Source organism: Lichenostomus cassidix, chromosome 14 (assembly GCF_008360975.1).
Source record: "Lichenostomus cassidix isolate B80296 chromosome 14, HeHo_3.0, whole genome shotgun sequence".
Lineage (NCBI taxonomy): Eukaryota > Metazoa > Chordata > Aves > Passeriformes > Meliphagidae > Lichenostomus > Lichenostomus cassidix.
This window is the reverse complement of record NC_139495.1, coordinates 11,098,529-11,126,185: the sequence shown is the minus strand read 5'-3', so window position 1 is coordinate 11,126,185 and position 27,657 is coordinate 11,098,529. Positions and strand designations below refer to the sequence as shown.

At 44.7% G+C, this 27,657-nt stretch overlaps 1 protein-coding gene across 3 annotated transcripts in view; it reads left to right on the top strand.

The window, feature by feature from the left end:
• Positions 1–27,657, top strand: part of ABAT (4-aminobutyrate aminotransferase) — a 52,355-nt gene that overhangs the window by 2,231 nt on the left and 22,467 nt on the right. The window contains exons 1-2 of one of the 3 annotated variants that reach the window (XM_085074892.1): positions 5,561–5,702; positions 19,844–19,972. In XM_085074892.1, the coding sequence (XP_084931018.1) occupies positions 19,903–19,972 (70 nt within the window). In that variant the 5' untranslated portion in view covers positions 5,561–5,702; positions 19,844–19,902. Of the gene's footprint in view, positions 1–5,560; positions 5,703–12,092; positions 12,360–19,843; positions 19,973–27,657 lie in introns of those variants that run through there. The other 2 variants (XM_085074891.1, XM_085074890.1) reach the window with 2 other exon arrangements.

Below are 27,657 nucleotides of genomic sequence, written 5' to 3'. Positions count from 1 at the left end.
CAGGTGCAGCTGCACAGGGACCACTCCTGCCCTCGGAGGTGCAGAGTCTTCCTCTGTGATTGTGCTCTGAGTGTTGGGCCTGAATTAAAGCAGCTCAGGTGATGCCCTGATGTACCTCTACTACTGCTTAGCCTCACACATTCAGGGATTATTAGAGTTCACAGCTGGTCCAAGGCCAATTGGATCTGGTTCTTGGCTTCTGGTTCTTGGCTTCTTGTTTCATGACTTCTAGGATTGAGAGTACATTCTAGAAACAGTTTGGAAAATTCTTATCTGTTTCAAGTACAAATTAAATTCCCTTCCTTCTTATCCAAATGAAAACAGCTTGTGGAAGTGTCTCAGAAGAAATTGCTGTAGAGTGGCAGTATGTGTATGTAGTATGTGAACAGTGTAGCACTCACTGCTGTATCTCTGTTGTAAAGATACAGCCCAGTTGTACCTTTAAATCTTACTGGATTGGCTGTATACCAGAAACTTTAAATCAAATGGGGACTCTGAACTTGGATGAATCTCCCTTGCTCTTGGCTTTGCCTTTGTGAGAGGGAGCAGGGAGGAGAAAGGAATAGATCTTGAGTAATTCTCACATTTCATGTAAGACTTTTCAAAGACCTTTTTATTCCTCCCTGTATGTTGCAACTCATCCATCTGTGTGCATGACTTTCATTCAAGCAGGCATTTCCAGTAGTGCCTGTTCTTCTTTTACAGTTCTTTTTAAGCTCTTAAGAGTTTTTCAGGCGTAGTGATAAGTCTGAATTAAATAGTGAGGTGTCTTATCCCATTTGAAAGTGGAAGAAACAGGAAAGGGCTGGATTCATCACAAGGAAAGCAGCTGGTGCTGATGTGTAGGGAACTGTGGAAGTACAGGTAAGTAATGCAAAAATGATGCATCAGGAGCATTGAAGCTTAAAGACCAAGAATCCACCACACAGATAATTATCACTGTGGGCCCATTGCCTATGGAAGAATAGATGTGCTTTAAAAGTTATGTAATGGATTTATCTTTCCAGAGGCTGAAAACACCCTATTCTTTTTCCAGATGGATCTGCTTTCAAATTTCTTTTCTTTATGTACAGAAGAGGTTGCCTTAGGGGTCAGAGCTGCTACCAACTAAAAGTAGATAATTCTCCCAGCTGCTATTCTATGGCTTGAAAAACCACCTCTGTCCCCTCTTGGTTTTCTGAATGTTGTGATTTGTTTTATCATATCATGGTCCTGTTGCCTGAAATGACAGCTATGGTCCAGGAAAACAGAGAAAGTGATATTTTCTTAGCCATATGGTGTTTGTGCAAAAATAACAGTATTCTGGGGGTTTTCCAAAGCATGCAAAGTGTATAAAACAGAGAATATTGTTGTCAACTATTTCTGTGGCTTTCAGGCTCTCTTCTGATCTGTGGGAGTAGGGCTCTGTACTGCATCCTTGTAGTAGATTGTTTGTCTTTCACAAAATATTTTACTCATTTTCCATCTTTAGCCAGTGCTAGAAATTCAGCGGAAGAAAGAGGTAGGAAGCTTGCTTATATGTTGCAGCTCTTGGAAGAGGAAGGTTGTCTGTCTTGTTCTCCCTGCTGCAAGTAGACACACCTCTACTGGACAACATTTTCAGAGGGTATTATTTTCTTTCGAATAGATATCCCACTTTTTGCAGCTTGAAGTTCAGGTTCTCTTTTCCTAGTTTAAGTTGGAATGTTTTGCATTTGGTGTGTGACAGCTTCTAGAGTTGTAAATTCTGTTGGGAAAATGGATGTATGTTCTGTCAAAGGCTGGACAGTGATGGAGTTATTTTATGGCACCAGCAAGGAGCTGATCTCACTAAGTGCCTTTGTGAAGAGTTAGGGTTAGGCACCTGCAGTGTCCAGGACACAGGTCTGCCCGAGGGATGAACTTAACTTTTATAAAATGATAAAGCTACTTTGTCCTGGTTGAGAAAGCCCTGAAGTCACTCCACTAAAAGTACTGACTTTAGAGGGTGAACGCTGTCAGCTTGAAGAAATGTGAACTAAGTTTTTCATACTTAAGGAATTCCCCTTTGTATTGTCTTCTGCCAGTGTTTCAGTGAATCTCTCTGTTTTAATGCAGGAAATAAAATATTTGTGTAGATAAGTCCTTATGTTGTATCAAACCTCTCCTTGGGGCTCTGGCTGAAAGGCAGTGTACTATATAAGTTTCTGGGGCAAGGTATAAGGCACTTTAAAGGCAATAAACCTTCACTCTTTGTGACTTTGCCATTTAGATTTTGTGATTTTCTTGAAATGGAACTTGGCATTGGCAGGGAATGTTTACCTCCTGTGACTCGTGTGAAACTTGGCAGTTTAAATACTAACATCTAATTCTGCTGGTGTTTCTGGGGATGTACTGCAGCTCACTAAAGAATTCATGTAAAAAGTCAGTGTGTCTTAAATACACTGCAGGTGACAGGATGAAGTGCCAAACTTACTGGTTTAGCTGTGTAACTGTAGTTCTGAGAGTAGAAAAATCTTCTAAACCTGTTTCCAGCTTTCTCTACTTCAAACACTTTAAAATATTCCTTATTTCAGAAGGTATTTCCCTTGCTGTCTCCTAGCAAAGTTCAGATTTAATTTTACACATGAAAATACATTGATTTGCAACTGTTGTACCCATATATAATTCTATTTTACTTAGGCATTTTTAGCAATGTCCTCAAAACGCCTGAAGTTTGAAACCTGGCGTAGTTCAAGTACCTTGAAAATTGGCTGGATAACAGCAAAGAGATTGGGCAATCCTTACCTGACACCTGCTGGAATACACTAGTGGAATCCAATTGAACCCTGGCCTGCTTGGGATATGATAAAGTGCCTTTTCCAAGGTGTGGGAAGCTGCTGGGAACCCACACTAGGGCAACTGTTCTGGGAGTGCATCCCTGAGATGTCTTCCCAAGCAGAAAGCGGTTCCTTTGCCTCAGGAGAGGACTGCTGCTGTGGGAGAAACCTGTATGTGCTTCCTCTGGTTTATAGTGCATTTGTATTCTGGGCTGACTCCCTTAGGGTGCTTTTTGCAGGGTCAGTGGAGAGGTTTGGATTCAGGTTCCCATGTCAGTCAGCTCTGTTCCCTATGGATCATGCTGCTGTCCCAGCTGTGTGGGCCATGTCTGGGAGCTTGGATGATCCTGGTGTTGGGATCAGCACTTCTTTCCTGCATTTCCTCTCATTTCTTCTGCCATCTGCATGTCACGAGCACCAGATTTTCTCTCCTGGAGCCTTTCAGCCTGCCCGCTGTGTCAGCGTGATGTGCTCTCCATTTCCACTGCTCTTCCCACACAGCTTTCCAGCCCTTGTGTTTCTGGTGTCTCAGATCTGTTTTAAGGGCTCTTAGTCCTACCTGTCAGCTCCAAAAACAGATGCTTCTGCCTAGAGGACCATTATAGCTCTGCAGGAGGCACAGCAGAACATCCACTGGCCTGCTGGGTGGAAAAGGAAGCTGGAAAGGGGATGGGGTGAATTGAGGGAAGCAGTGGGAGAGGTGCTGCCCTGCCCACGGTGTCAGTGGGCAGCTCAGCCTGGAATACACAGCCTCCTTGTGGGTGGAATGTTTACAGGAAATATGGAAAAGTGTTACCCAAGAGTGTGGACTGCCAGCACGAGGTTTTCTTTCTGGTCGTTTGTTGGGGTATTGGGTTTTATTCAGGGATTTTGTTTCTTTCCCCTCCCCTTGTAGCCTTGGTTTCATCACTGGTTTTTCACAGAATAGAGCAGTGGGTGCTGGATGAAGACATAAATTAGTTATGATGTTTTCATGGTGTCCTATTTTTGATGTTTGGCTCAATTTTAAAGCATCCAGATTGCAGCTGTAAGCCTTTCACTGGGCAAAGCACAGGGCAGTAAGTCCCTCATGGAGATCTTTACCCCAGAGCTGGTTGATTTCATGCTGGCTTGTTGCCTGTACTCTCGATATTAAACCACCCCTTCCTCTTCCTCTTTCCTCCCCAGTAAATGAACAACCCTACAGATTTTTTTCACAACAGATTTCACTTCTTGCCCTTCCAGGCCTTTTCCTTTCTGAATGAGGCAGTGCAAGAATACAGGCTTCAGAGGCCACTGAGGAAAACAGGAAAAGAAAATTAGTTTGCAGGGAAAGGAAAGAATAATATCACTCATTTGTATTTGTAACTCATCAAGCTCAATCTTGATTAAAGACTTTGAACATCACCACAGCGTGCCAATTTTGGTTTCCTCTTTTAGTGAAAGATGAAGTGTGTGGAGGTTCTTGGCAGCATCTCTTGACAGCAAACACAACTGAAATCAACTCATGTTTTAATTGGTCTGGCATTACTACAGAAATGTGGATAAGTAACATAAATATAATGAAAATTAAGTCTTTTAAATAAACTTGGTGTAACCTAATAACAGTAATATTTTCTGTTTGTATTATGTTTCCTCTCAATTTGTCTGTCAGATTCCTTCCCAAATAATGGGAACAGCCATCTTGTTCTTTTCTGTCAGCTCTCTATCCACATATGTCATGAATTACATATTTTTTCCAAGGTGCTTGTTTCATATTGGTGTTGTGGTGTTCACCAAAGAAATTTAGGACACTGGGAGCAGCATGGAGGGAAGTAAGTTTTTTTTGAAGCATTTTTAACATTTATATCTGATTATATAAATTAATGCCTCAGTGGGAATTAGAGAACATGACAGGTTAAAAAGCTGTTAGAAGCCAAACCAAACTGCTGTGGGACAGATTTCAGGCATAAGATGCTTCATGGCAACAGGCCAGAGAGTAATCCTGCCACAGGGTGCTGTGAACAGGCTAAAGTCATGACTTCTCCATCCTTAACTGCTGCATCTTCAGGCAAAGCTGCATGCACTGACTGTGATGGGCCCCCATGGCCAGTGGGAGGGATGAGATTTACCTGGATGGACTGAGAGCTGTAGGTGTGAGGGATGGGATTTACCTGCATGAACTGAGCTGCAGGTGTGAGGGATGGGATTTACCTGCATGGACTGAGCTGCAGGTGTGAGGGATGGGATTTACCTGCATGGACTGAGAGCTGCAGGTGTGAGGGATGGGATTTACCTGCATGGACTGAGAGCTGCAGGTGTGAGGGATGGGATTTACCTGCATGGACTGAGCTGTAGGTGTGAGGGATGGCATTTACCTCTGTATGGACTGAGCTGTAGGTGTGAGGGATGGGATTTACCTGTATGGACTGAGAGCTGCAGGTGTGAGGGATGGGATTTACCTGCATGGACTGAGCTGCAGGTGTGAGGGATGAGATTTACCTGGATGGACTGAGAGCTGCAGGTGTGAGGGATGGGATTTACCTTTATGGACTGAGCTGCAGGTGTGAGGGATGGGATTTACCTGGATGGACTGAGAGCTGCAGGTGTGAGGGATGGGATTTACCTTTATGGACTGAGCTGCAGGTGTGAGGGATGGGATTTACCTGCATGGACTGAGAGCTGCAGGTGTGAGGGATGGGATTTACCTGTATGGACTGAGCTGCAGGTGTGAGGGATGGGATTTACCTGCATGGACTGAGCTGCCATTCATGGTTGTGTTCTCCCCTCTCAGCTCCAGTATAAAGCAAGCCTTGTTTTTTGCTCCACGGCTATTGCTGCAATGCAGCTTCCTGGAGAGAGAAATAGGATTACACAATCAGAGTGTGCTGGTGGAGGTAGGAAAGCAGAGGATGAGCTGGGCTCGGATGAACTCCCCGTTCCTTGTTTGCAGGGCGATTTTATCAGGTAATGGAGCTCCAGGGGTGCAAATCTTTGTTTGTTCTGTGCTTTGGGCAGGGGGTGTTGGAAGGGGCTGCGGGAGCATGATTGCTTCTGCCTTGGCTATTGTGAAAAGCAGCTGAAGCAAAACATGGAAAGAGCTGGTTAGTGTTACAGGGGGAGGGAGTAGAGGCAGATGGAGACAGTGGCAAGCAGTGCTAGGGGCTGGATTTGTGTTGAGGGGCCTTGGACTGGGAAGGACTTCACTGATTCCAACAACAGTCTGTGTGTTGCAGTAACTACAGCTGACAGATCCTGTGCTTTTCTTCTTGCAATAATGAAATCCAACATGCCAGTCCCTTTTAGCAGTAACAGGAGACTGCTTGTCTAATTCCTCATCAGTATTTTTTTTTTTCATTGGCCAAGAAGGTGATTGGAAAACACCTCTCATTTATGATGCAGGCTGGAGGATTCATGCTGTTCATTTATTCGTCAAAATTGGACCATTACCTGATTGTGTGTCAGTTTAGAGTTTGTTGCTTGGCTTCTCTGTAGATTTTGGTGTAGTGGGACTTGGTTTAATCAAAATGGTAGGACTGATGATGGACATGGCTTCCTTGAGTAGGTGGTGTTTCAACTGGGAGTCAAGCATGGTGGCTCCTCAGGTTGGACTTCTTGTTCCTCACGCTGCTTAGTTGTTTTCTTTCAGTGGTGTACCTGGTTTGCTCTGAGCTGAACTTGTGACTCCACTGGAAACCAAGAAGGGTTTGGTGATGCTTCTTCCCCAAATTACAAATCTCTCTGGTGTGGATGGGAGAGTGATGGGAGCAGGTGACAGGAGAGCTAGATCAAAGTGGGGTTCTTCAGACCCAAGGCTGGTTGTATCGTTTTGGGATGCAACACTTGCATAAAATGTATTTTGTTTTCTCCGGAAAATATGCAGAGAAACTGAGCTTCCAGAGTGATCTGATAAATGACAGGAGATGGCTCACAGCTTCACTTTTATTGTTCCAAATGGAAAAGAGAGGAGAAAGGAGCTGTTTGTTATATCTGGTCAAAATCCACATGCAGCCTTGCATAACTGATCCTCTGCTCTGGCTGGTGAGCAAGATTAGCAGGCTTGCAGCCACATTCCTCTCATCTGTTGTGAAACTCCAACCTCTGAATATCTTTACCTGCTGTCATTAGTTAACAGCAAAGAGGGGAAAGGGACAGCTTAAGATGATACTGATACTCACAAAACACGTGATGTATCTTCTATGAGGAATTACCTGATTACTGATAAATCCTGCAGTTGCATCCTTTAGTGAAACCCTGACTTTATGAAGGAAAATTTGCTACTGTTCTTTTTCTGAGCTTCTCTGACAGTGCCCTCTTGAGAGAGAGAGGTTAAGTACCAGCGAGGGCAGCACTCTGAAGGGAAACACTTGCTGTCCTCACTGTGCTTACTTTCATAAGCTACCCTTAGGAAGATAAACATCTCCCACGAAAAGGTTTTAGTTAAATAAATTAACAAGCTGTTGAACCTAACTACTAGCTCTTTATTTCGTGCTGATTGTACTCATCCTGGAGTGAGTATCTGAGGTTTGTTTTCCCCCTCTCAGTTTGTGCAGCCTCTGTGAGCATCGGAGTTATACAGGGATTCCCTTCACAAGTTTCTTGATTCCAGGTCCCTCTTCTGTGACCCCAGCAAACAAGCTGGACTTGCTCAACTTGTGGTAAAACTTTTATAAAGATTTGTCCAAATCTAGGAGCCTTCCCAAAACTGGTCAACACTTCTTAACTACCTAAATGTGGTGCACAAAATCTCCACTTTGATGTGATCCATGACTTGTATGTACCAGACTGAAGGGCAGTGCCCAGTTTCTTGTGCCCAGTAAGTGTCAGTGTTACCATGAGAGTTGAGGGTGCAGTAGAGGTGTACCTCAATGGGCCTTATCAGTGAGTTTAGCCATTTGCACACTTATTAAGGCCCAGTTTATCTCCTCAAATTTGTGCCCAGGTGTTTAGTACCTGTGTGAAATGTTGGAATGCAGCAGATTCATTACTTTGGTTAAACAGGCAATTTATAAGGAGTAAATAAGCACAGTTTATGCAGCAGTCTTCTGGATTTTTCCCTAGTGGGTGACTTTCAGATTGTGACAACCTTCAGTGAGTCTCCCAGTTCCCAGTTTTTCTACCTTGCCTTTAATTCAAAGCAGAGTGTTTTGGCTCATTCACAACTCCAGTTTTGTGAATGGGCCTAGCAAAGTAAAAGGGACCACTCGAGAAACACATATCTTGCTGAATCAGACTGGCACTAGTTTCTTTCTCCATCTGGAGCCCAAAAATAATGTTCTAAACATACTAGAGAATTTAGTAACAGAGTCTTTTTAAAACTGTGTACATATCTATGTTTCCTAAACATTTTTGAAAACTCCCCAACTGCTGTTCCTTTTTACCTATTGCCCAAATAAACAGGAAATAATAGGACTTTTGAATAGTAGAATTTCATAGTAATTGTGCTTAATTCCTATATCACTTTCCTTCTGAATGAAGTTCTCATGTTTAATGGGAATTAAAGCAGTTGACATCTGAAGAGCAGAGGAGGGTGATCCCCCTGTCCCTGAGTCAGTGGGAGTTACAGTAGTTACTGATTAGTGAGTGGTGCAAGTGCAGTTCATGTGTGCCCAACACACGTGCAACCTCTGGCCTTTTAAAACTCAGCATCTGCCCACCAAATGAAATCCCTGCAGTTAGTGGCATTGATTGTGCTGAATTGCACTCTGTTCGTGAGCCTTTTAACTTCTTTCACAAAAGAAAACCTGCCTCTGTCCACAGAGTGTGAAGTTACTGGATGTGCTAGGGTAGGAAGCAGCCTTCTGGCCAGCTGCAGGTTGGAAGGCTGCAGTGTGCTGCCTTCCCCACAAAGTGAAGCAATCCCAGTTGTCCCTTTTATTTTCTGTTTTGCCCTGCATGGTAATCCTCTTTGGCCAAAAAAGACCCTTATCCTTCTGCCTGCAAATCGTTTGCTCAGATTTTTGTAATTAACTTGGGGTCAGCATTTATACAGCTTACTTTGTTTCCTTCCAACTACATTGAAATACTTCTTAATATATTTTAAGGTGAACCTAGTGATTACTGCTCACAGTACCTAAAAGTTGATCTGACACTCCAGCTTGTGTTTTATTCCTTCTCTAAACACAACAAACCCTTAAGAGAGTCATTGCTTTCCCTCTTTATGCAGATTTGGGGTCCTGAGACCCCACTGTTGAGTCTTGTGGCATCTGTTTTTTTGAAGGAGGACTAGGACTTGGTGCTGAGTATCCTGCATGCTTTGCTCTCTCATTTGTGCTACTGATGTGTTTTGTTCCCATTTCTTGCAGGAGTGTATGACATTTAGGATTTTGACATCTTGTCTCTACCCTAGAGCTGCTATTTCTGAATACTGAATTCTCATCAAGTAGCTGCACTATTTGAAATGCTTTGTTTTTCCAAACAAATTGTAGCTTTCTGGAGTGTGAGGCAGGGATTAAGGAAGGCTGTAGAGAAAATTGCCATCATTTGCAGTGAAATGCATTTGTAACATAGTAAACCTTCCAATATTTTCCATAAAAACAAAATATCTTTGATTAACCATGCACTTTTACTTGGTCTTGTGGACCAGCCTGGCCTGAATCTGGTCCCATCATCATCATGTATTTCAGAAGGATGTTTGTAGCATTGATACAAAGAAGTATATTAACAGTTGGTTCTGCTGAAGCTGGAGATTACTTTCTAACAGTGAAGGATTGTGTAATGAGTCAATCTTCCTTTGACAACTGCAAATCAGAGCAGAAAGTGAGCTTACTGAGGGTGGTTGTCCACATCATTTCTGATGACTGACAGTTCAAGCAGATCTTGTTACCAGTGTTCTCTTGATAAAATCAAATGCAAGTCCATGGGGTTTTTGTTGCAGTCCACGCTTTTATGAACTGCACATTTTTAATACATCTTAAATAAATTGTTAGTAATTATAGTTGTTTGAAGTCACTGACATGGGGCTTCTAAGTTTTTTGCCCTGCAACAGGACTGAAACAGTCATTGTCATCCTCTTTGTGCATCCAGCCTGCCAGGAAGGGTAATTGTGGGTATGGGGGGATGAAAGCAGTCACACAGAACAGCAAGAATTTAGGCTCTACCCAGGAAGTGACAGTTTGGTGTTGAGCCATTTGATGCAAGGGTTGAAGGGAAAAGAAAAAATCCACTACGAATAACAGTCTACAGTGGAATTATTGTCTGTCTGCAGGATGGGTTTCCAAGCAGTTGGACATGACATGGCTCAGCACGGTGGGACACAATGCTGACTGGAGTCTCTAGATGTTGTTGCCATGTAAATTGTTAGCACTTTGCAGCAGGAAGTACTTTTCACCCAGTGTCATATTTTTAATGAGTTTAGCCACACATCATCTGAGGCAGCACTGAGCAGAGACACAAGAACCTCGGTCTTCCTTAGGAGCTGTAATCCTGATTATTCACTGAATAAGTGTGGTAATAAATCACTGATAGAGGGAATGGCTGTTGAATCCAGTGTTTTATATGTGGTGAGTGTAAGCACCTACAGCATTTCTCAGTCCTTCCCCCTGTGCTTTGTGAGGTGTCCCTGCATTTACCATCTGCCTGAATAGGATTCTGGCACTTTCTGTGGTGGATTAGCTGGTTAACAGGTTCAGTTTAGAGACAGCAGTTTGTTCTAATCACTGGTAACCAGTACAGGCCGGTTTAAATATGTCATTTACAGTCTCTGTGTACAGATTTTAAGTTATGAAGAAGATGAGAAATCAGCTTCAGTTCTTATTTTGGATCAAGTCAACAGCTTGTTATGGGATCTGTCTTATAAGTAACTGCTGTCTGGGCTCCTTTCTCGGCAGTTGCTCACAGTACTCACATGAGATCCCAGACTACAGTCCACAGCAAAGGGGAGGGGAACCAGAACAGGATTAACCATATCTGGTTCTCATCCTTGTTGGTGTTAATGGCGTTTTCATTGGCAGTTTGTCTAGATGCTGATCAGTTGTCCATTTTGTGTGGAAAAGCTCTGGAGAACAGCATGATGACTTCCAAACTTGTCCTGCAATGGCTGTAAGTGGATTGTGTGGGTGCTGGTGTGGCATTTGTTGGTGTATAAATTACCTGGGCCAGGTGATGTTACAGCAGAGACACTGCAGAGTGTGTCTAGCTGCCTGAACAACCTTGTCCCTCTTGGTTCCTGTGTGAGCACAGTGATCATCACAGCACCCACCCCAACCGAGCCAGTGCTGCTGCTGGGGCTGCTCTGGGTGAAGGGGAAAAGGAAAGTGTGCAGGAGCAGCACAAACTGGAGTCTCTCAGTTGCCAGGGACCTTATCTGCTTCCTGTAAGCACTGCATCTTTTTGTCCCTTGCTCCTGATATGTGTCCTTGACTCTATCTTGGCCCTTCCTTGTGCCTCACTGTGCTGAGCCAGCAGCACCAGTCTGTGGCTGGCTCTGGCTGCTCCCTCATCCCCCCTTGCAGATGGAGGTGCAGCCCCTCAGTCTCAGCCCCTCGGGCAGGCTGCAAACCCTGTGCTTAGGAAAAATCCTTCCCAAATGTCACACCCCACAGCTGGAGCCTGCAGAGGCCAAAGCAGGACCCACAGCTGGGCTCTGGCTCCTGGCTCCCTGCTGCACTGCAGCCCTGCCTGTTGGGGGGCACAGAGCTCCCCCTGCTCTGCTCGAGCTGTTTTAATGCCCTGATTACTGGAGTGGCTAAGTCGCCACCTCGCTTGTAATAATTACAGATTTCCTCTGTGATTTTTCACTCGTCGGTTGCCACAGCAACCGTGCGGTGGCTCGGCCGAAATGCTGTCACAGGGATTTAAATCCGAAGCGGCTCAGCCTCTCTCCGCGTTCTGGCGCATCTTCCCTCTTGCCCCCCGGCACCATGGCAACCTGGCGATGGCAGCCCAGCCTCGGCCACGGCACCCTGGGCTGCTTTTGCCTGCATCCCTGTGCCCGAAGGGATGCTGCCGGTGTTCTGTGGGTATCCACATCTCCCGCATTCCCGGCTGGAGCGGTGTGCAGCGGGAGGTGCCGCTGGGATGCGCGCTGCCTGTCGTGCTGCCTGCGCACCGCCTGAAGGGAATGAGCCAAACCAAGGTTATTTGGTGACAGTCGTGTGCCCGGGTGTCGCCCTCAGGATATTTGCAAAGCAGAGTAAAAATAAGGGGTTTAGGGGCAAAACCCGTTCTTCAACTTCCACAATTGCCGAAAACTAAGGAGCTATTCCAAACCTTAACGCAGTCTGGCTCTGCATCTCGGAGTCTGTTTTCAGAAAGCTGCCGAGGAGGCTTTCAGACGGGCTCGGACACCCCCATGCCAGAGCCAGGTGCTGTGCGGTTTGAGGCGAGTCGGGCATTCCTCTCGGCTGGCTGTAGCTGCCAGGAGCTGCTTCCATTAACCATCATTAAGTGGGGCATCCCCCCGAGCTGAGCTTCCTCTGGGTGCTGCCCGTGCCCGCCGCTGTGCGCGGCCGCTGCGAGGAGCTGGCAGCGATGGCATCCCTCACCGGCAGCAGCCTGCGCTGAAGGGAGACAGGCAGCCGGGCAGGGAGCAGCACTTCCACCCCGGGAGCTGGCTGCGGGCGCTTTGGGAGCAGCGCTTGCAGCGGGAGAGCTGGCCGCACGCTGGAGTTCGCATCGAGCGCTGTAAGTGCTTTGCCGGGCGCGGTGGCACAGTCCTGCCGCTCCGCTCGGTGCGCAGAGGGAAATGTGGGAATAATTGGTGTTTGAGCGGGTGTGTGCGATGTTACAGTGCCCGTGGATACAGGGATAGTTGCTCCGGGGTTGTGTGCTGCACCCCTTGCACAAGAAATCTCCCGCATGCCTGTGCTGTTCGCTGTCCTCAGCTGGAGTGGGGGTCACCTTGAGACACCGGAGCTCTCGCCCCGGCTGAAGTGTTTCCCTTGGTTTGGTGCAGGCTGCCTCCAAGTGAGCTATTTTGTGTCTTAAGACAAAAAAAAAAAAGGAAAAAATTGTGTTATTTGATGTTATTTATCTATTTTCCTGGTCTCTGAGGAGGCGGCAGTAAGATGCTGAGGAATAAAATTTTGCAAGGAATATAACTGGATTTCCTTGGAAATTCCACTTGAGGGTATTCTGCAATATTTGAATTTTTCAAAGCTACAAAATGCTTGTGGAGCTACTAATCTGAAAAACATGGCTGTGCCATAATTTGTTTAATCCATTGTGAGCTGAGCTGTTTTGGTCTGGGAAGTATGTGGAAACGAACAGGCATGGTTTGGATATGTTGTTGCCATCTGCATTTAAAATATGCAGGCTTGAAGAGATGTTCTTTTATATGTACCTCACTGGTAAAGTTCACTGAAATATCAAAGTGCAGGTTTTTTCAGGGGGAACTACTAAAAAATTACTTTAAAAATTTAGAATTTTTCAGCTGAAGTAAGTGTAGTTGTGCTTGTTTTTTATCAGCATTTATGTACCATTATGCCATTTACCGTTGGCTTTGCATCTGGAACTCACCCAATTTCTAAAAGATGCTTTTTCAGTCCAATGTTTTTCTTTTCCTGAGACAGTTTCCTGAGACACCTTTCTTTCACAGGGAGGGTGTAGGCACATCTCATCCCACCTTAGCTGTGCCAATACTTCTTGGACCAAAAATGAGCTGCTCAAAAGTTTAGTGGGTCACCTGAATCCTAGTGTGCCATAATCACAACATTCCTGCCTGTTCTTTGTCATTGGTTTATGGACCAGGAGTCTTTCCTTGGCCCAGTATTTGTTGGAGAGAGGGTAAACAGAGAGAAGGGAAGAAAGGTTTGGGGTTTTTTTTGAATTTACTTATTTTAAGAGAAAATCATATATTCATATCCAGCTGGCAAACCCTGCCTAGAGGGCACCTGAGGAGGAGAATCTGGACACATGAGAGTAATGACACTTCTGACTGTAAATGAGTTTTAAAACTTGATGGAAGGGCTGAAGGTTTGTGTTCTAGCTACGCTGCTGGTTCAGCCCTGACCTGACTGCAGGTCCCATGAAGCAGGTAGGGATTGCTGTGTCCTGATGGATACTGGACAGTATTTCCAAGCTGTGGGTGTGAGGTTTTCATCTCATGCATTGCATCTTGCTTTGGGTTTTTGGTGCAGTGCTCACAACAGACTGACTTGAATGCCAGCTGCGTGTGGAGGGAGAGAAGGGAGCTGTGCGAAAAACCAATTTATTATGCTTTTGTGTGCAATATTTACTGCTTTGTCAAAACTTGAAGGACAAAACCAGTCTCCCCATTTCTATTCTTCTGAAGACTCCTGGGACTGTCCAATGCTGTTGGTGTCGATAAATAAATAGGCAACCTTGAATAACCAACACTTGAGCTTTGCTTGTAACTATGACAACTGTGTCCTTGACAACTTAAGTACAATAGTGGAGTTTTCAATTATATCCTCTTCTACACAAAGCCATTAAGATTATTAGAGGCATAAGCAGCCCGTCAGCTTGTGAAGTGAGTTTTGCAAAATCCATGTAGGTGGTAGATGCACGTTTCCATTTGCAGGTCCCTGTTTTGTTGCTGATGTTCCTGGTGGGAAGGGCCTTGGTGAGCTCTGCTCTGCAGGCACAGGCTTGCCAGGCTTGGGGAGAGCCACACTTTGCTCTTTCTCAGCTGCTGCCCATGAAATTGGGCCACATAATTGAGCTTCAGTGTGCTCAGAGGGGTCTCTTTTGGCTGGGTTCTGCAGACCCAGCACACCTCTTTCAGAGTGTCCATCTCTGTGCTGATCCTGCTGGGTGGCTCCATGTTGTGGGGTGCTTGTAACCACCTTTCCTTTTGGGGTACCAGGCTGTGGCCTTTGGCTGACCAAGGTGGGGTTATGAGCAGCTTCTTTCTTTTTGCTGTGCCCTCTCACAAGGGTGGTGCCAGGTACTGTTCTTCTGGAAATCAAGGGTTCCAGCTCTGTTTTGTGCTGGGTTTGTATAAACAGTAGATGAAAAAATCTAGTTCTAGCCTTATGTGAACACTAGATTTACATTTTCTTAGAATTCCCTCTAAACAGGACTTTTCTATTCAATTCTATTCTATTTTGAGATAACTTTAGCTATAACTAGAAGTTCTGGGTGTTACTCTTTCAAACTTCTCATGCAAATGCTGTTGTAAGCTAATTCAAATTTGTTTCAGAGCTATACTTTAGAAAAAAAGCCCTGTTGAAGTAAGAGGACCTGTTGTATTTGATTGTGTGCACTCAGGCTTTCATAAATGCATAGTCTATATTGAACTCTTAACTCTGCTCCTGGGACCCAGTGAACTGCAGTTAAATACGTCAACATGCTGCCAGGCCTCTTTATTTACATTGTTGTTTACTACATTTCAGTGGCTAAAGCAGCAAGTCAGGATTTCTAATGTCACCCTGTGCTCTGTCAGTAACCAGTGAACCCATTCAGTTGTTTCCTGCTGTGATCTGCTGGATGTGGACATTCCTTGTCTCCCCAAAGGAGGGTGAGGCTGTGGATTTTCCAGCAGCAAGTGCTGTAATACACTGGATCTTTTTAAGCAGATTCCACGATGACATTACATTGCTTGATTCTTCCTCAAATGTAGCCTAAGGAAGGACATGATTGTGGTTAATGGATGACAGCCTTGACTGTCTTCCACCTTGCCCATACTTATATTTCTCTGTGAAATTGTGGGGCTGTTCCAGACTCTGGGATCTCCTGGAGTTGTTTACAGAAGTAAAATACTTGAGCTGCATCACCATCATTAAAGATGCTTGTTCATGAGCACTTTAAGCCAGGAGACTTGCACTCCTTTAACAATTCCAGGGTGGACCTGAGTCCTGCCTGACTTCTCCATATTGTCCTTTCTAGCCACAGGAACCACACAGGAACCACAGCTGCCTTGCTCTCTCAATTTGCAGTTTCTTCCACTGTGAAAAGGCAGATGTACAAAGTGCAAAGTGTGCTGAGCTGAGGAATAAAGAGCCTTTTACCTCTTGGAGGGACATCCTCCTTGCAGCCTGTCTGTGCCAGGGGACAGCTCACCTGGGGGATGCTAGGGCAGGCAGGCTGTGGGAAGGGAGGGTTGGCATTCAGGCACAGTGCTGGTGCTGCCCAGGGGTCCCAGAGAGGGACAGGGGCTGCTGCAGCCTCTGCACAGCTCGCAGCATGAGTGAGCCTTGGGCTGGCTTCACATCCAAGCACACAGAACTAGGAGATAGTTAGAGATGCTTTAAATTTCACAACAGTTGACACTTAGCATGATTATACGTACCCTTGCTGTGCAGCCTGGAAAAGTCAAGCAAAGGAAAACAGTAAAAAAAAAGAATTAATTTGCCTTTAGGTCCCTGCTCCCCACCTCCCCAAATCCACTGTTTGGAAGCCTTGTGAAGTAATTGCCCAGTGCAGCTCGTGCTGCTGTTTCTAAACCACTTAATTGTTCCTGGTTAAATGGGTTTGGAGCAGCTGAGGGACAGATGAATGTGCCCCCATGAATTTCAAACAGGTTTCTGTGTCTTTGGCAGGAGTTGCAAGAATGAGATGCAAATTTGCAGAGCTGACTTCTCCTCCCATCCTGCTGGGTCTCATTTTGCCTTTACCTTTGCATGTCCCCAGAGGATGTTTTCTGGGGCAGGTTCTGTGAGCTGCAGCCTGGCACACGGATGTCATGCTGCATTAGCTTCTCTGCTAGGGAGTGAGATTGCTGCATGAACTCCTAGTTTGTACCTTTTCACTCTTGTAACTGGATCAAGTCTCCCCTTTTAAAAAATTTTTCCATGGTTTCCCCCCCCAAGATACACAATCTTGTTTGCTCATGGAAACAATGCTGCTTTCTGTATTCACAGTAGGCTGCTGCTGCTAAATTACTGTTGTTGTCCCTAGTAACTAGTTTTATCTGTCAGAAATAATCACTTGGTACAGAAATTTAGCAGCTGCTGTTTAAAAAAGATGCATCCAATTTCACAGCGTGCATTTAAAAAATCCACATATCCTTGTGTTTTGTGTGCTTGATAAACAGGACTGAGCTTCCTCTTCAAAAATAATTTTTCTTACTCGAAGAATGTGGCTGTGACAAACACATGCAGTGGCAAACACAGTTTATGTAATGCAGAATTACATACAAAATTATGCAAATGTGTTTGGAAAATGAAGGTATTGAGCATTCAGAGAATAACAGTTCTGTAGAGTCATCTGCACCGATGGCCTTCTCCAGCTCAGACAGCTGCCAGTAGAGGAAAAATGTTTAGGGAAGACTTACGAATCTTTTTCTAGAAGGGTCTCACACCTTCAAGGTCTGAGGTCCTTTGCATGCCCTTTCCTGTCAGATATCTGAAATTGTGGCTGTGTTTTGGCTGGGTTTGGGGAATCTGGAGCTGCCTGCAGTGGCTCCAGAGCAGCAGAGGTGATGGAGCGTGGCATCGCTGCAGCTCTGACATGTGCAGGAGAGCTGATTTCTGCTGCCTTGCAAACTGCACTGCTGCTGCTGCTTGCGGTGCTGGAACAGGCTGAGCTGCTGGGAATCGATCAGGAGATGGGTTTTGGAGGTAAAATTCAGTTGGTTATTGTGATAACCAAATAATGTGTGCTTAGACTAAGATACCAATCACATCAGCTGATCTCCTGTGAGAGCCTGTGTGCATAATGGAGATGGAAAAGACGTTGGGTTTAGTTATACTCACATGTGGTATTACATGATTTATTCTGACTCTGGACTAGAAAATGGTAAAACTTTTTATATAAGAACTGTCAAGGAAAATTAGGGCTAAGCTACTTTATTTTTAAACCTCATGCAGTAATTTTTTTCCTACAAGTAGTTCAGAAAGCCAATATCATTTTGAATTATATTTTTCAGCCTCTAATGAATACTGTAGTTTAGCTATTAAAGGACCCGAGATAAACAGTAAATATAAGTAAAAAATAAATAATATTCTGAGAGCAGACAAAGGTGTGGTTCACCTAGGGAAGAAGAGGAAGGGAAACCTGGACACTGGTGGGCACAGCTGTGGAGTGTGACTGGAAGGTTTGATTTGTATGTGAAGAGGCACCTCATCCTTGTGGAGAAGGGAAGCTGGGCAGCTGGCAGCAAAACCCCACGGGAGATGCCTGAAAGGGATGAGAACAAGGAAGTGAACTTTGGTGGTTTGTGAAGCACATTTGCACTGCTCCTTAGGCTGCTAAGCTGTGTTCACCTCAGCTTTTAACAGCCTCCTAGAGACTCTTAAAAGGTAATACTTAGCAGAGCAAACTTATGGAGGAAATAGGAGAGGTATAGACCAGATAAATATCTCTGAGCAGTATACAGCAGTCGAGGTGCTGGGCATTTTCTCAGTGACTTAGACTGGCATTTGGGTTTTGCTGGAGGGTGGTCATGAGATGAGAAATCTGTGGTGTTGGGATATTTCTTTACACATTGATTAGGCAAAAGCTGGCACAGCTAAAGAAAGAAGCTGAGACAGATACCATAATGAATGAAGTAAACTAATTTTGTCTTCAAAGTGAAGTTACTCTTCTCTGAGAACAAAACTAACTAGTTCTCTTGGCACTTGAGACCCAAAGCCTTGGCAAACTACTGTTGCTTTTCCAGCACGTGCACAAGTGTTGTGCAAGTGTTTGCTCACCTTGGCACATTGCAAAATACCTTGAATTTTAACTTGAACTCAGAGCAAACTAAGTGAAACAGAGTGCTGTGTCAGTTGTCTGGGAAGGCATGGGGAATTGGTTTTGTTCCTGAGTCTTAATAGATTTATGAATTTATAAATCTCTCTAGGCAAGACATATTCTGTTTTCTTTTATGTATTTTGAAAAAGTTCAGGTGTGAAGGAGAACAAATAGGATTTTGCTTAAAGACAATACAGAAACTAAATTTCTGGTATTTTAACTCTGGCTAAAAGATACCTATCATGATAGCAATAGTTCAGCTACTCCCTTGCATCTGGTCATGAACATCTGCTGGCATGTTTCATTCATGGCATAAACTGATGTAAGCTGTGATCTCTTTCTGCTGGAAGATCAGCTCCACTCTGAGTGTATTTGTTAAGTAGAATTTTTTGCAAGTTTATGGATAGTAGTGACATGTTGTTTGGACAGCAAGGCTCGGTCCACTGCTGCTACATGGTCTGCATCCAGCGAGGTGCAAATGCCAAAGGGCTCCAGTGTCCTACACAGAACACAGGGTCCATGCTGCTAAGTGTGGGGTTTGAATTTAACCTGGGTCCTGGATAATAATTCAATGACCTGTTTTATGTATTGCTGACTTCCAGCCAGGCTTTCTGCACAAGTGATCCAGAGTGAAAAGGGAGTCATGTTATCGTTCATGCTGCTTGACTTTCCAAGGTCATTTATATGTAACCAGCTGAGGTAGAATCACAGAGTGGCTGAGGTTGAGGTTCTAGCCCTCTGCTCAAGCACTGACACCTAAAGTAGTCCATTGTCCATCTGGGTTATCCATTTGTGGATATCTCCAAGCATGGTCACTCCATGCCCTCTCTGGGTGACCTGTCCAGAATTTTCCTGTGTTTGGATGGAGCTCAGAGTACTTTAGGTTGTGCTCATTGCCTCTTATCCCATCACTGGACACCACTGAGAAGCCCCCAGCCCCTTCTTTACTCCCTCCCATCAGGTATTTATTACACATTGATGGGATGCAACCTGAGCTTTCTTCAGGCTGGACCATCCCAGCTCTCACATTCTCTCTTCACAGAGTTGTGGTTAACAGGGAAAAACTGGTTTTTCAGGGGATTGATTTTCTTTTATTTTCTAATGGTTGTCTTGCTGTCTTTTGTATTAGATGAGATTTTTCTTATAAATTTGGGTCAAATAAAAAAACAACTTTGGCTTGAGAGACTGACTGGAAACAATCTTTTGAAATTTCAATGCAGTCTAAATATATAAAGAATGTAGAGAGGAAGAGCAAGGGAATATATCCACTGACCTTTACCCCCTGGCCCTGCTGAAGTTGGAAGATACAGCTTTGGCCTAGATGTCATTTGCCTCAGCAAGGACAAGCCAAGCATCAGATGTGGGGCTCAGTCCTGAGACTGCTCTGAACATCATCATTAATCCATCAAGCCATGCTCTCGGTGTCTGTGGATGGAAATGAGTGAAAGGGGGAGTTGAAATGAACAGCACAGTAATAGTGGCTGCATCTGTAGGGACATGAATAAGTGGTTGCTTTTCTTTTTTGTTTCCAGAATATCAACCAGAAGGAAATCTCTCAAGATTGAGTCTTTTTCAATAAAGGAAAGATAAAATGGCATCAATGTTGCTTAGTCGACAGCTGACCTGTTGCCTGCAGCAAAACTCCAGACTGCTGGTGTTTGGTAAGTGTTTCCTTGTGTTTTCCTGCTTTGTATTTGGTAAGTGTTAACTTTACACTGGTGGACAAAACTCCAGTTTGAGCATTGCTGCCGTTTGTCCCGTGGTGTTGAGTCTCTCAAAACTTGAGGAATATAATATTCTGCATGTTAGATAATGATGCAGTTGTAGTCTGAAGTGGACCACAACTGTAGGCCAAAATATGTTTGATTTTTTTCATTCAGCAAACAGAACTTACCAAGTTAATAATTTCCACTCTAAACATGCTAACTGAAGTAAAGCTCTTCAGGCCTTGGACCTTTGCTTTTACTTTCTGGCACTACATGGTGCAGAGACAAGACAATCATCCATCAAGATGAGCTGGGCTTTGTCTTTGTGCTACATGGCATAACCCTGCCTGTCTTCCCATGTGAAGAAATTTTGTGTGACTGGCATGAACTGGTGGCTCTCACTGGGGTTGTGGGTTTCTGCCTTGAGTGAGCTCTAGTGTGAAATAAAATCCTGCCACATGGCATTGGACTACTTTCTCTTAAATGTTTTTCTTGGCCCTGGCTTGCAATTTAGCATGTGTATGTGTGTAGTAAACCTGAGGTCTCTGTGAAATAAATATAAAAACCAAATTCCTGTTGACTGTGTTGGACATAGCAGTGTGGAGTTCTAAGATCATCCATTCCATGTACACTGAATACAGTATGGCTGGATGGCTTTTTCTGTGACTGAGTAAATCTTAGTGTTTCTCCTGTCCTTCCACCTTCCTGCAATCCACTGTGCTCCTTCTGCCACTGCCAGGATAAACCAAGCACACCCTCCCATTTGTTTAGAAACTTAAACATCATTGATTTCCTTTTAAATAATACACTTTGGGGAGCAAGTGACCTTTGACTAAGGAACACCAAGTCTGGTCTTGTAACTATTAGAAAATATTAGGTCAGTGTTTCAGTGCAAGATGCGCTTCTATTTATGGGAGTGACGCACTGATTATCCAGCCTGGGCAGGAGCAGGGATCGTGTGGTCAATAGTGGGCAATGGAAAGTGCTTGCAGCAAGCAGGGCCCATTAGCTGTCAGTCCTTTGAGCTAATTGAACCCTCAGCATCACTTGATGCTCCCTGTCCCTCCTGGTGCCTTGCACAATTCTGTGCTGCTTCCCAAGCACAAAGGTACAGGAGGGCAGATGCACCAACTCCTCTTCCTTTCTCACTGGCAGCAAGGGAGTGTAGATCCTCCTAAGAAAGGAAAGCAACTCCAGATTCCATTCATGCATTCTTGCTTCCAAGAAACTCCCAAGCCTGCTAAAATACTGAAGCAAAGGGTAGACAGCCTTGGCTGCAGGTTATGTGAGAGACTTGTGGCCTTTGGGTCTGAACTCATTGTGTGACTGAGCAGACATCAGCAAAGACAGAGCAAGAGGAGAATCCCTCACAGGAGGAGCTGTGTCCTGTCACACTGCTGGCTCACAGGACAGGCAGGAGGCTCTGATGGCTGCAGCCAAAGCTGGAGCTTCAGGCCATTCTCCTGTCAGCCCCAGTTCAGGTTGCAGTGCTGCTAGGCTCTGTGGCTTTTTTTGATGTCCAAGCATCTCTGCGGTATTTTTGAGCACTCGAGTTCGGAGCTTTACAGACTGAAAAAGGGACTTGTACATTACTCCCACAGAAATCCTGCAGTGCCATTTGGGCTGATACTTTTTGGGTTTTTTGTGGATAATAAAATTACAGGATTGCCAAGGGGGAATGGAGGCGTAGAGGAGGGAATAGATTGCCTCTTGGTAGGTCTTTGTGTCTGTAGGCTGTGATGTTTCATTTGTGTGTGTGCATTAAGCAAATCATCCTGTTCATCTTGAATCTACAATAAATTTATTTACACAAAGAGATTTTTTCATCCTTGACTATTTCTCTAGTTGGAAAATCTTTTTTACTGAACCATTGCATAGTGTTCTCATTACTCACACAATGTTAACCCCTGGCAAGGAAACCAGAAAGGGAAAATGGAAATCATTTAAGTTGATCAAAATGCAAAAGCTAAGCAAAACACATGAAAGTAATACACAACTTAAATCTTACCCAAAAATGTGAAGCCTATAAGTATCCTGACTTCCTTAAAAATGAGCCCTTAACCAGGTATGGTTTTGTTTTCCTTCTCTGTTTGATTTGCTTGATAGTTTGCCCTGAAAGATAAAGTTCACTAGAATCTGAAGAGTGGCAGAACAACAATAGAATGACTAACTAACCTAATCTTTGTTTTGCAAAGCCTCCTGCGTTGTGCTGTCCATGGGTATCAGCCAGGTGAGGTGGCTCATGCTGGAGAAATGAGGTTGTACCTTGGTGTTACATCTTACCTGACCTGAGTTCTGTTGCTCCTGTCAGCCTGGTGTGCTGCAAGATGATCACAACTGGTCGTGTTCATGTAAATGTTTCCTCCCTTTGTGCCAGCTCTGGTTTTATCAGCTGGGCACTGCAGCAGGAGAGCTGCTCTGGCTCCATGCTTTGAAGGCAGATGAGGATGCAGTTGGTTGCTGGCTGGTGCTGTAGCTATGAGGATAGGCTGGCACTCCAGAGATGTAGTTCAGTTTCCTGCTGATTACCCAAAGGGCTTGAATTTGTCTTTGAATCCTGCACTGAAAGCATGGCAGAAGGTCAGGCTGCTGCCTGAAGGTAGCATCAGTTTGCATTAGTGCACATCCACGCCCATGCCCTGCTAGGATGCTGATGTGTTCTGCAGCTTCTGCAGCCTCCCCAGGCAATTTGCTTATTGCTGAACTGACCTCACCTTTAAAACTTCTCTCCTAGTATTTAGCCTAAGTTTCAAAACAGTAAAAAAATCAAATCTTTACTATTTGTCCAGCCCTCAAAGGACCTGGAGGCTGGAATGTTTATTTTTTCTTTGCAGCAGCCTTTTACATGTTTGATAACACTTGCCTCCCCCAAGACCTCATAGTTTTCTCTCTGCTGGCCTAAATACTGTTTGAGTCTCTCCTTGTAGGTCCAGTTTTTCTCCTCCAGATTCCATGCCCTTCCATTGCAGTGCACTAAGTGGTCTAGCACTTGTTGAGGCTGTATCTCACCTAACTCAGCCTGTCTCTTTGCAGAGGATAATAATGTTTAGCACCGAGGTGCAGTAAAGTCTGAGAGATGTTCATACTAGTTATTGACTTTTCCTCATCACAGTTATCACAAAGAGGCTGGAAAGCCATGAGAATGATTTATTCTCAGTCACACTTTGGTCTGCAGTATTGATCCTTGCTAAGACTTTGTACTTTTTTTTATTTGTTTTGTACATTAGGAACCTCCCTAAGGAATTCAGAGAAAGCAGCCTGGATTTGTGTGAGGGATGTATGGGAGAAGCAGAAAGCAATCCCCTTCTTGGGATTGTAGAGGTCAGCATGAGGTCAGCTTCAGCTTATGCCCAGTAAACTCGAGTGCAACCTCTCCTGCTGGACTGAGGAGCCTTTACTATTCTGTCTGATCAAATGCTTTTACAAAAAGCTGAGAGGTATAAAAACAGTCATATCAAGCCTGTTGTTATAAGCAGGCTCTGGTACAAGGCAGAGTCCAAGTTGGGACTTGGTATTTCCAGTTCCTTGAGTGAATGTGAGGCCTTTGATGTTCCTATCTGGTTTTCTTGTTCCTTCTGTGCCACAAAGGGTGGCTGTGACAATGCTGGCTGTTTGCCCACCTGGGTTTGCTTGTGGTTGCTCACCTCCAGAGGTGTCCTGATGAGCTCTGTGGCTGTTGAGCTGCTGAAAGAGAGAGGATGTTACACTGGTTCAGAGCACAAGAACTACAAGACCAGCAGTTGGATGCTTCCATAACTCTGCTGAGGCATTGATTTGGGATTGTGCTGGGATGGGGAAGGGGAGCTTCTCTTGCCCTTTCTTACAGGAGTTTCCACTTCTTTATGGCCTATGTGGTATTAATTTTTTTCCTTCATCTTTGGAGAATCCAAAGTGTGTATGTGGGAGTACTGAAACACAGACAATCTCATGTGGAGGAGCTTCTGATCTTGCAGCATAAGCACTCTGTAAATAGCAATCTCAGTTTTCACAATGTTATGCAATAGTGATGTTCATTTCCCAAACATCTCTAGCTAGGCTGGCCTTTTGCCATTCCCTTTCAAGATCTGTTAGTAACAGATTCTACTTGTAACACCTAAAAGAGGACTCAGAGGAAATCACAGTCCTCCTACTTTTGGCTGTCAGGGCCTCCATGCTCTAAAAATTCTGTCTGGAAGGTGGTTTGATCGACAGCACGGAGAGGAAGTTAAAGGCAGGCAGGGGAGGTTGCCTTTGTCTGCACTTGCACAGGGCAGCAGTGCTGTGGCACACAGAATGTGCCTCCCTGGCGACTGCAGAGCTTTCCCTCTACACCCCTGCACAGCAAGACACTTGTGTTTGAGGGATCTGGTTATGCCAGAATGTTTTCCTCCCTCTTCTTTTTTTTTTTGCTTGGAATTGTTCCTTCTGTTAATTACACCGATATAATTTCAGTGCCTCCACTGGAGTTTCTCCCCCATAATATCCACTTGTGCACTCAGGAGCTGTGTTAATGGGAGTGTTATTTTTGGTCAAACACATGAGAGGTTCAAGCTCTTTCTAGCCCTGCCTTGATTGTAGCTCTGCTATCAGAGATCAGCACTCAGCACAGACCTGCCAGCAGTGGTGCTCTCTGTGGCTACCAGCATCCCCAAATTAGCAGGGTGCACTTACATTAATTATGTTGCTATAGCAACGTGGTACTTTGTTAAAATTGCTGACTGGGACTCCTAGTGAGCAATGGGGGCAGCATGGGGAAGCAAAGTTGGGAAATGAGCTTTTTCTGCCTGCTAGCAAGTGATGACATCCTGTTGGATGAAAAGGAAGGATGTGATAATTTGCTTATGTTTTTCAAGTGCTCAGGAAGATGATGTGTGATGAGAGCTTTGAGAAGTCTGCAAGAGAGTAAAATTTAACTTACTGCACCCACTGTCTTTAAATGGGATGGGCAGAAAATTCTCTGCAAATTGTTCAGCCAATGTGCTCTCTGAAAATTAAGTTCATTAACAGTACCTATGTTTGTGTTTTGACTTTTGCCATGATGAGAAAAGACAGCTTTGTTTACCATGGAAAAAAGGGTGCTGTTCTTGATCATGTTAGCTAAATGTAATTTAAGAGCTTTGGTAATGCTTCCTCAGAGAAGGACACTTGGTTGGAGCCCATTAGCTCTACACACTGATAAAATGAGAGCTGAGGTTATGTCATTTGCTCCTGTTCTTAAGATAATATAACACAAAATCCCCTTTTACTATGGCAGTTTGTTCAGATGTCAACAGAAAAACAAGGGATTACCTTTTATTACAAAGTTAAAGCTGTTCGTTCACTGAAGGACCACCCAGCAGGGATTCTCAATTCTTGAAAATACCTTACATGGTCATAGTGAGAATCTCAGGATTTATTTGTCCCATCTCTGCTGTGTTTTGGAGAGGCAAAAATCCAGGTCTGGCATGCAAACGTCTAAAACTCCTAAATATCAAATTGGAGTAGCCTGAATTACACTGTATCTTCAGGGTTTCTGTTGCAGGATAAGTTGATATAAAAAAGTCAAACAGGAAAAATTTAGGTTGAGTTGTAAAGCTCCTTGAGTACCTTCAAGACAGAAATGCCAGCTGAGCGGAGCCTGCTGCAGTTTCCCAGGGGATGAAGCACTACAGTGAGTGACCTGATTTGTTTGCATTTTCTTGTGCCACTAGGAGCCTGTGGTACTGATGTTTGGGGTGGGGGGAAGCGAGGGAGACAGAGCATGGCCTGAAATCCTCCTCCAGGCTAAACAAAGCAGGTATTGATGCAGCCATCCATCACCATGGCCAAGTGCTTGGAAAAGCCTTTGCAGGAGAGCAGCCCCATCCCAGAGCTGTGCTGTGAGCAGGGTCACAGGCACTGGGAGGCAGGAGGCAGCAGCAGTGTCCTGCTGTTCTTCAGGGCCTGGAGGACAAAGCATTGCAGAGATCCAGAGCAGGGGATGCCAGCAACCCGGTGAGTGCTCAGGCAGGGGTGCCCAGGCTGCCTTTGAGCAGGGCTCTGACCTTGGTGCCTTTGGAGAGCCTGAGCTCCCTGTCTGGCCTGCAGAACAAGGACTGGGAGGAAATGGGCTGTGTGAAGGGGAGCAGTGCTGGGGCCATGCTCTGTGCTCAGAAAACTCTGCCACTTCCAGCTGAGCCTGAGGCCTCAGCTACTGGAAACTGCTCTGCTTCCCTGCCTTTGGCAGCACAAGCCTTTGGACAGGTCTGTGAGTATGGAGAACACTGCAAAAAGCTTGGGCTCTGTGGCAGGAGCAGAGTTTGTGTCTGTGCTGTCAGGTGCCCTTGGGCAAGGAGAGCTCCTTAGGTGTGAGTGCTGTGCTGGCATAGCCTATGAGTGCCCCCAGAGTGACCTGTGAGTCCCCAGAGTCGCCTGTGAGTGCCCCCAGAGTCACCTGTGAGTCCCCAGAGTCGCCTGTGAGTGCCCAGACTCACCTGTGAGTGCCCCCAGAGTCACCTGTGAGTGCCCCTAGAGGCACCTGTGAGTGCCCAGAGTCACCTTTGAATGCCCCAGACTCACGTGTGGTTGCCCCCAGAGTCACCTGTGAGTGCCCACAGAGTCACACAGAGACAGAGCTCATCAGGAACCACCACTTGCACTGTCAGTACAATTTCTGATCAGAATCACAATTTAGTTGAGTAAGAGTAGGGGAAGAAAAAAAATTTACTAAGAGTTAAAATGGGGGAAAGCAGGGGAACTGTGTTTCTGTGTTTTAAAATTTGGGTTGTTTTGTTTATTTTTAACCAACCCTGTGAACAAGTATGCCTGTCTGAGTAGTGAAGTGGGCTATTTGGAATAAATCCACTGACCTTGCTAGAAATTGTGTGAGTTTATGCCAGTCATTTATTATGCTCTCACAAGGAAAAGAGCTTCACTAAAAAATAAAGTTTGAGGGTTCACTCCACTTTGGTTTTAGCTTTTACTATCAAAGACTTTGCTAGTATGTTGGGGTTTTGGGTTTTTGAGAGTTTTGTTCTAGCCTATATTATTAATCCTGTACCTAAGGAAAAGAAAAACCACCACTTTTCCAAACCCTTTGATCTGGTGACACAGGGCATTTTTGTTTTGTTTATGGAAAGCTGTTCCTTCATATTCCAGCCACAGTGTTTGCCTGAGCCAGGAGGTGGAACAATGCTTTGGCAAGTGTAAGATCAATAAATGGGTACAGCTGCCATTATCCTGGAGGTAATAAAATGAGACAGTCTGTGGGCTCCTGAACACAAATATGTGAAATTAAATTTGTATCAGTGAATCAGCCTAGAAATCACTGTCCTGTAGAGCCTGATGGCCTGTAATGTGCTTTAGGATATAACAAGAGCAGAGAAGCCTGATCACCTGTGTTGCTCTGCTTTTAGCTGGCCCAGGTTCACAGACTTATTGAAAATGATTGTGGTTTGGATAAGCTGCCCCTGAAACCTTTGTTTAAAAAACTAATATCTCACAAATTTACCAACGTTACTAATTTAACAAAAATTATCTTTCGATCAACTCTTCTTTGAGGAAGACCTGTATGTTTTGGTTTCACTTGCCCAGTTCTGCTGTGTCTGAAAACCTGTCTGTTGACAGATATGAGCTCTGCCTGTGGAAAGTAGTGCAGCACTGCACAGCAAAGTGCTCTTCATTTTTGATAACTCAGATGTGCC